At 44.2% G+C, this 9,083-nt stretch overlaps 1 protein-coding gene across 4 annotated transcripts; it reads left to right on the top strand.

The window, feature by feature from the left end:
- Positions 1–4,220: 4,220 nt before the first annotated feature.
- Positions 4,221–8,449, top strand: TPBG (trophoblast glycoprotein). Of its 4 annotated transcripts, XM_032275424.1 has the most exons (3): positions 4,221–4,755; positions 4,862–5,121; positions 5,830–8,449. In XM_032275424.1, exon 3 carries the CDS (start codon positions 6,164–6,166, stop codon positions 7,424–7,426), a length of 1,263 nt encoding a protein of 420 aa, XP_032131315.1. In that variant the 5' UTR covers positions 4,221–4,755; positions 4,862–5,121; positions 5,830–6,163; the 3' UTR covers positions 7,427–8,449. The 4 variants fall into 4 exon arrangements, with proteins under 4 accessions (XP_032131315.1, XP_032131316.1, XP_032131317.1 ...); XM_032275425.1 differs by lacking the exons at positions 4,221–4,755; positions 4,862–5,121 and adding an exon at positions 5,471–5,531 and having other exon boundaries at positions 5,830–8,127; XM_032275426.1 differs by lacking the exons at positions 4,221–4,755; positions 4,862–5,121 and adding an exon at positions 5,562–5,688 and having other exon boundaries at positions 5,830–8,127.
- Positions 8,450–9,083: the final 634 nt, after the last annotated feature.

Here is a 9,083-nt window from a genome sequence, read left to right as displayed (position 1 = left end):
TGGGACAGAAGCTGAGGATACAGGCTGATTGTGCTTCAAAATGCAACTCCGGCATTTCTACCCTAGTAAAACCTTCTGACAGTCTCCCCACTCCATTACATATTTGCACTTACCATATGTTTTGTAACCATTTGCTTTCCCACTAGACTGTGAGTTATCTAAGGGTAGGGATTTTTATTCTATCTACCTTTGTATTTCAAGTGCATCAAATAGGTGGACAGTATACAGTGGGGTCTTAAAAAAGCATTTATTGAATTAAAGTTGAGTGATCCTGTAAGGGTGACTCTTTGGAGAGTCTGCATATTACTATATGTAATCATCCCTTGTTATCCTCAGGGGGTTGCTTCCAGAATCCCTGTGGATACCAAAATCCATGGATACTCAAATTCCTTAGGTTAAATGGCATAGTATTTGCATATAACCTATGCACATCCTCCTATATACTTTAAATCATCTCTCGTTTGCTTATAATACCTAATACAATGTAAATGCTATGTAAATAGTTATGCAGGGTTTTTTTGTTGTTGTTGTCTTTTTTTTTATTTGTTTTGTTTTTTTGAGATGGAGTCTTGCTTTGTCACCCAGTCTGGAGTGCAGTGGCGCAATCTCAGCTCACTGCAACCTCTGACTCCCAGGTTTAAGCGATTCTCCTGCTGCAACATCCCAATTAGCTGGGATTACAAGCATGCACTACCACACTTGGCTAATTTTCATATTTTTAGTACAGATGGGATTTCACCATGTTGGCCAGAGTGGTCTCAAACTCTTGACCTCAAGTGATTTGCCCGCCTCGGCCTCCAACAGTACTGGGATTACAGGCGTAAACCACCGCACCTGCTGAATTGCTTAGGAGATAATGATAATTATTTTAAAAGTCTGTACATGTTTGATACAGATGTAACCGTCCATTTTTTTTTTTTGTTTGAATATTTGTCATCTGTGGTTGGTTGAATCCAGAGACATGGAACCCACAAACATAGAGGGCTGACTGTAATTGTTTTCATTTACCTTTCAACATTTCCTTATCCTCGAAAAATCATATATTTCTAGTCAGTTTATTTTCTGCAGTCTATCACAGCCTTTTAGCTTGGTCTTTCTTTAATATTTATTAAATCTCCAATGAATTTTGAAACATCATTATATTTTTCTTTTACTAGCCTCAGCACTTATTGTACTGACTGATGACACAAATACATTCCTTTTGACCCATTCTCAAGTTTACATTTTACTTAATTTAGTGTACACATCTCAGAAAAGAAGCCCATTCTTTCTAAAATGATTTGACGTTTTCTTTTTAATCATTCACAATTAAAAAAATATTTCTTCATGTATATACATATATATACATGTATAATTTTTTTCTTTTTGTCAAATTGACCCTCACATTGATGGCTTTAGTTTTAAGTGTTGGTTCATGGTTTCTGACATTTGTGCTCATTGCTCACCAGCACTTGACTTTGTTTCAGTTACTTTTCAGATTTGACAGTAGGCACTTGTATCAATTCCTTTGCTAATTTGAGGCAGAGATCAAAATAAACTAGTCTTAAACAATCTTGGTGTTTATCCATGCTGAACTACGCAGCTTCTCTCTGTTAGTTATCATGAGGGTGGTCATAATCACTCATCATTCTTTTTATACCTATCTTATTCGTTGCCTAATCAGGATTTAGAAGCAATATTTCAATAATTTACTAATCTTTTCTAAGATGTGATCCTTTGCGTCATTAGAAAAAAAATGGTTCCTATAGAAACAATCTTCTAAGTAAATGATAGTATAGAAACATTTCCTGGAGCCTACAAAGTGACCTCTTGAAATATACTAAATTAGTTCTTATCTGTTGGAACATTCAGATCCTTCCTTTATTTCACTTTGGAATAGAAGAATAAATTGGTAAAAATGTGCTCTGCAATCCTCTGCCCTGCCTTAGAGTATGTAAATAGCATCATGCACAAAAAATTTTCAAGCTGTCAGGAGTAAAATAAGTATGATAATTTGGGATAATTAAATGCTTAAGACAATCAAAATAGAACTGATCCTAGTAAGCTTTTCTCACTTGAAGGAAATTTCTTTAAAGAGTAGTTACTGATCTAAACGTCTTTCAACAGGGCTATTAAAATAATTGTGGTACAACAATCCACAGTTTGAAATATTTCAGTCTTTAAAAAACGAGAAGCATACCTATACGTATGGACATAGACAGTTGTTTTTAAAAACGATTGTGAATAATTCATATACTATCATCCCATTCACATAAAATAATAGCAAAAATAGAGGTAAAATATATACAAAGAGAGAGGGGACTGCCTGGAAAGATACCACACCAAACCATACTTACTTCTACATTGAGAGCTTTTGTTTCAGTGTCTCTTTCTTCTACCAGATTATCAACTGCTATAATGCCAAATCAAATACAGGATACTCAATTAAAGTTGAATTTCAATTCTAAGCAACAAAATTTTGCACTTCCCAAATATTGCATGGGACAGTTATAGTCAAAAAGTATTCATTGTTTATCTGAAATTAAAATTTGAGTGCCCTGTATTTTTATTTGTTAAATCTGGCAACTCTACCTTAAAGAGACTTTAAATTATTCATCCTTGTACTCCTATTACTAACATAATTACAGAGATATAGTGGATTACAATAAACAGCATGAGGGGGAGTAATTTAGAAAAGAACAATCAAAACAGGTGATTTCGCTAAGTATGTTACATATTTATCTAAATTCTCATGGAAATACTTTCAAATTCCATTAGTGGTCCTATTTTACAGAATAAGAAACAGAAGTATACTGAAGACACACAGTAAGCAAGTATCAGAGCTAGAAATGACCCTGAGTTTCTGGGTCCCTATTCAGCAGCCATAAGCAAATATCAGCTGCAGGAAGGTGGAGGGGGAAGAAGTAAAAAGAGAACAAGAGGTGAGGTTTACGTTCCGCCTAAGTAGAACAGAGTGGAACAGAGTAGAACTTTGCACAAGCTCCTTAATCTTGCCTAAAGGCAGAATGTGGGATGCACTATATGGGAGGCAGGCAAATCTGGGCCTGGTTCCCACCTCCATCACTCATTTGAACAAGTTACGTAATTTACTTTTGCATCAATTTTCTTGTCTGTAAAACTGGAGTGAGAGGACCTAACCTCAGTACTGATGTGAAGAGTCAATGAGATATCTGTGAAGTGATCAGCACAGATTTGGCAAGTGGAAGACACTCAGTCAAGCTAACTTAAAGCCCCAGTTTTTTCGTTTGTAAAACAGAACAAGAAAAATGATAGCAACAAGCAATAATACTAACAATATTTACTTTGCCTCTGAGTTGTTTTGAGGATCAGATGAGAATATATATTTCTAAATTCTAAAGTGTTTCTCACTCTCCTAAAAAGCAGTTGATCTTCAGATCAGGACCAGAGTTCGTATCATGTCTGAGCATTATTACAGGTTTTATCCAATGAGTAATTAATTTTATTTTTAAACTTATCTACAGTAAAGTTGACTCTTTTGGTGTACAAAGTTCTACGATTTTTAACACATTGTATGGGTTTATGTAACCACCGCCACAATCCGGATACAGAACATGACTACATCTTTAGAAATTCTTTTTCAAAGTGTTTTACATTCATGCTGCAAAACACTTTTAAAAATAAGGGATTTAGATAAACGTGCTGAAGATGCAAATTAATGAAACTGGCGTTTTTGCACAAATCTCTGCAGTTTCCATTTCTTTCAGCTGTTGTCTGAGCCATTTTTGCTGTCAGCTTTGCAGACTATCCCTCTCTATAAAAGTAATTGAGCATCCACTGGGGAGCTGGGGTCCATCTTCACAGTAAAGGCACACGTCCCAGACACAAGCTTCAGCATCCTTATTTGATCCTTTTTATATGACCAGGTTTTAAATTTCCAAACCATGTTTTCCCTAATTGTCATTTTTCTCTCTAAAATGAAGAAGCCTGGAATAACCAGCACCTTCTTATCCTTTCGGGGAAATTATTTAATTGGGACAAAGGGGCTACGTAGTTACAGAGAGCAACGACAGGGCTTTCGGAACCCAACACCTGTCTGGTATAATAACAGATCCTTCTGGTAATCAGTCATTCAATCTGTCCCTTTCCCCAACCCCATCCTCTCCCCAACTCCATCCTCTCCATCACCACCTGCCAGATGTCCCCTGGGACAAGCGACTTCGGAACCAAACTTCTCCCTCAGGTCAGCTCCCGCAACTCCCACTCCCCACCTTTGGAGCTTCCCGGGTTAAAGTGATTTTAACCGAGCTACATCTGGGGAGTGGTGGGGGGCGGGTCCGCTTTCCGGGTGACTCAAGTCTTTGCTATTTGCCTTTTGTTTCTAGGATGCTTTGGCCGCTTTCTCTTCCATCTGCTTTTAATTTTGGTAGGAGAAAAGCTAATGAATCAGGAATGAATCTCCTCTCCACTAATCTCTCTGTCTCTCAAAGTTGGCGCGCTCTCTTCACAAGTCCCATCACTACCCAAGAAGTGAGGGGGCGGGACAGGCGGGAAGGCATTAATTACACCTAAATCTGAAGTTTGCGGCCTCAGGTACCACTTTGAAAGAGAGTTTCTGAAGCTTCCGTACAACCTGCTGTGCGTTTGCTGCTGCCGCCGCTGTAGATTTTCAGCTCATTTCTTTCTGCTGCTGCTTCGCGCTTCTCTGTCCTGCCTAAATCTATCTCGTCACTGCCAAAGGTGCCCGAATCAAGGTGAATTCCACGAGATTCACCAGCGGTTTTGCTCCAGTCCAAGGTAAATACAATATGCAAAATGAGGAACCACCCAAGGATGTCAGGGAGGGGAGAGAGAAAGGGATTCCCTCACCTTTTCCGGCACATTCCTCGTTAATTTCCACCAGGAGGAGGCGCGCAGCCCAGTTCCCCTAGTCTCTCTTCTTAAATCCCTCTACCTACGGCAGCCGAGGTTGGCCGCGCGGCAAGAGTCCCCCGACAGTCCTGGCCCTCCCCCGCCCCCCGGTTGGTTTTTCCCAGCTGCGGAGGTTGGGAGGCTGGGCCAGGGGCTGCGGTGCGAGAAGAATCTGCGCCCGTAGCGCGGAGCCGGGAAGTCGTCGCGACTCTGGTGGAACTCGGAGTTGGCTCTGGAGGCGGCGGCGCGGAGGTGAGCGGTCGTACCCCGCGGCCTGGGAGAGACCCGGGAGGCGTCGCTGGGGCCCTCCCCATCCTCGGGTGGAGAATAGCGTTTGTTCGCGTTGCCTCCCTACCCCAAGTCCCATTGCTGCTTTGTTCCCAGACGCTTCTCTCCTCTTTGGAGATGATTTGAACCCTTTCGGATCCGAGGGGCTGGCGGGGGCGCTAGCTGGGGGGGGTGGGGGGGGCGACAGCTGTAGAGCCCTCCACTTCCTGCTAATGCTAGAAGGTACAAAAAGACATCAAAAACTCCTGTAACCTGAAACTTCCCTCGCTTGCTAACCGGGACCGGGAGGAGAGGTCTGGGCGGGGGCGGAGACTCCCGGAGGCCGACCTTCCGCGGAGGCGGTGCGGGAAGGAACCGGGAGAGGGAGAAGTTTGGTAGGGAAGGAACTGGGGATTAAGTGGGAAGTTAGACGCGGGAGACGAGTTTTCTCGGGAAAGGCGGGAGGCCGGATAGGTTTATTGAGTGTGGGCCAGGGGAGAAGGAAGACTTTGCGCTCTGGGTGTCGGACGCGCGTCCCCCTCCCGGGTAAGGGTGACTGGAAGGGTTGGGGAGGCGAGGCCGGGGCGGGCTTTCTGAGGGAGGTCTCTGGGACAGAGTGGAGGCGACCAGACTCGAAAAAGCCGGTTTTTGTACTCCGGAAGTCGCTTCACGCCTCTCTCCTGCTTGTCCCAGGTCCCTCAGAGGATCCAGCGAGGGGCGCCAACGAGAAGCGAGGAAGTGCCACCGGGGCAGCGGCAGGAAGAGGTGCGGGAGCAGGAGCGCGCAGCCGAGTGTCCCGACCCACCGCCGTGCGTACTTTCTGGAGGGAGGGGGCGGGGGAACCGGCCCGGAGGGGAGCGCCCGGTGGCGAGGGGGTTAGCCAAGTTCCGGCCGCGGCGCCCCTCCCTCGCTCCCACGAGAGGAAAGTTTTCTCCTGTCGTTTCCGCCAGCTCGCGCTCTCCCGGCCCAGTCTCCGACTTCGGGGCGGGCGCCGTCCCAGCCCAGCTCCTCGGAAACGCGAGCCGCGATGCCGGGAGGGTGTTCCCGGGGCCCCGCCGCCGGAGACAGGCGGCTGCGGTTGGCGCGACTGGCGCTGGTCCTCCTGGGCTGGGTCTCCTCGTCTTCTCCCACCTCCTCAGCATCCTCCTCCTCCTCCTCGGCGCCGTTCCTGGCTTCCGCTGTGTCCGCTCAGCCCCTGCTGCCCGGCCAGTGCCCCGCGCTGTGCGAGTGCTCCGAGGCGGCGCGCACAGTCAAGTGCGTTAACCGCAATCTGACCGAGGTGCCCACGGACCTGCCCCCCTACGTGCGCAACCTCTTCCTTACGGGCAACCAGCTGGCCGTGCTCCCTGCCGGCGCCCTCGCCCGCCTGCCGCCGCTGGCCGAGCTGGCTGCGCTCAACCTCAGCGGCAGCCGCCTGGAGGAGGTGCATGCGGGCGCCTTCGAGCATCTGCCCAGCCTGCGCCAGCTCGACCTCAGCCACAACCCTCTGGCCGTCCTCAGCCCCTTCGCTTTCTCAGGCAGCAATGCCAGCATGTCGGCCCCCAGTCCTCTTGTGGAACTGATCCTGAACCACATCGTGCCCCCTGAAGATGAGCGGAATAACCGGAGCTTCGAGGGCATGGTGGTGGCGGCCCTGCGGGCGGGCGGTGCACTACATGGGCTCCACCGCCTGGAGCTGGCCAGCAACCACTTCCTTTACCTGCCGCGGGACGTGGTGGCCCAACTTCCCAGCCTCAGGTACCTAGACTTAAGTAACAATTCGCTGGTAAGCTTGACCTATGTGTCTTTCCGCAACCTGACACATCTGGAAAGCCTCCACCTGGAAGACAATGCCCTCAAGGTCCTTCACAATGGCACCCTGGCTGAGTTGCAAGGTCTGCCCCACGTCAGGGTCTTCCTGGACAACAATCCCTGGGTGTGCGACTGTCACATGGTAGACATGGTGGCCTGGCTCAAGGAGACAGAGGTAGTGCAAGGCAAAGACCAGCTCACCTGTGCATTTCCGGAAAAAATGAGGAATCGGGTTCTCTTGGAACTCAACAGTGCTGACCTGGACTGTGACCCTATTCTTCCCCCATCCCTGCAAACCTCTTATGTCTTCCTGGGTATTGTTTTAGCCTTGATAGGCGCTATTTTCCTCCTGGTTTTGTATCTGAACCGCAAGGGGATAAAAAAGTGGATGCATAACATCAGAGATGCCTGCAGGGATCACATGGAAGGGTATCATTACAGATATGAAATCAATGCGGACCCCAGGTTAACAAACCTCAGTTCTAACTCGGATGTCTGAGAAATATTAGAGGACAGACCAAGGACAACTCTGCATGAGGTGTAGACTTAAGCTTTATCCCTACTAGGCTTGCTCCACTTTTATCCTCTATAGACACCGCTGACTTTGACTAAAAGCAGTGAAAGGGGATTTGCTTCCTTGTTATGTAAAGTTTCTTGGTGTATTCTGTTAACGTAAGGCGATGAACAACTGTGTAGAATGTTTTACCCTCTTTTGCTTGGAACTCCTTACGCGTGTGGAGGGGTTTTTCAGGTTTCAGCATGAACATGGACTCCTTGCTGTCTGTCTCTCTCTTAGTACAGTTCAAGGTGTAGCAAGTGTACCCACACAGATAGCATTCAACAAAAGCTGCCTCAACTTTTTGAGAAAAATACTTTATTATCAGTTTTATTCTCATGTGCCTAAGTTGTGGAGAAAATAATTGCATCCCATAAACTGCCTGCAGAAGTTAGCAAGCTCTTCAAAATAACTCCATAGTACACAGGAGCATCTGCATCCAGGAGCATGCTTACATTTTACTGTTCTGCATATTACAAAAAATAACTTGCAACTTCAGATAACTTCTGAAAATTAAAAAAAACTAAATTGCTTTTTTGATTGCAGTTTATATGAGACTGTACTGAAGTTTTTTGTTTTTTTTTAATAAACTGCATCGAGATCCAACAGACTGAATTGTTAAAAAATAAAGCTTCTTAAAAGAATTACAGTGTGTTCAAGTCTGCTTTGAAAAAAGGATTAAGGGCAATGGTGTTCAGTAGTCTTGGTTCAGATGATAATTATTAGCATAGCTGAGAATCAAACTGTAGCAATGTCTAATATAAACAGACTTGGGAGATCGTTTTGAAATGGTGGATCCTTTTAGTGTTGAAATGGAGTGTTTGAGTATTCATGTGACTAGACTTATGGTCCCAAAGTTAATGCTATTTATGAAACAGTTTTGTTAACAGCAGCATAAGGAAGCTGGTAAAAGTGAAGTGTTCTATACAATAAACAGTTCCCAGTTTGGGGCTTTGTCAAGGCTAATGAAATTACTGTTAGCATAAAACAATAGTATTGACTTAATAAAACTATTTGAAATTGTTCTGTGGATTTTTAGAGCAGAATGTGAAACATGCAAATAAAGATGAAATTTCTTAAAGACAGAATATTCTGAAAGATATAAAATATAAATTTAAAAAACATTTCTCAATGTCATAATGTAAATTTTGAAACTTAGATTTTCTTGAGGATATTTTTAAGAAATATTTAAAGTGGAACATAAATGATCTTTATCAGAGACCCAGCTAATATGTTTAAAAAGTTGACATGGTTGAATATGAACTTGAGGAAGTAACCACAGATAAATGTCTACATCTATAAACAAATGTCTCAAGTTTTTATAGGTTCTTCAGTTCAGTGTTTAAGAATTTGAGGATATTTTGATTTTAGCTACGCTATTCATAATGGAAGTATATACACCTTTGTGAAGAATAAATCACATTTAGGTGTAAATACAGGCAATCATTAATTGATACCATCCATAATATACAAGGCTTTTGTTTGTCAGTTTATTATCTGCAATTTAAGCTGAAAAGTAAATTAACTAATCTTCAAGCTCATATATCAAGCGACTTAAATGTAGCCATTATTGCTTAACTGAAAGTATCAGGTAAACTTG

The sequence above is a fragment of the Sapajus apella genome, unplaced genomic scaffold (genome assembly GCF_009761245.1).
Source record: "Sapajus apella isolate SASKATOON/1434 unplaced genomic scaffold, GSC_monkey_1.0 scaffold6, whole genome shotgun sequence".
Taxonomy (NCBI): Eukaryota; Metazoa; Chordata; class Mammalia; order Primates; family Cebidae; genus Sapajus; species Sapajus apella.
This window is presented reverse-complemented; position numbering and strand designations above follow the sequence as displayed.

Excerpts from the sequence above, each read along its gene's own strand:
- TPBG (XM_032275424.1), top strand. The coding sequence starts at position 6,164 with ATGCCGGGAGGGTGTTCCCGGGGCCCCGCCGCCGGAGACAGGCGGCTG.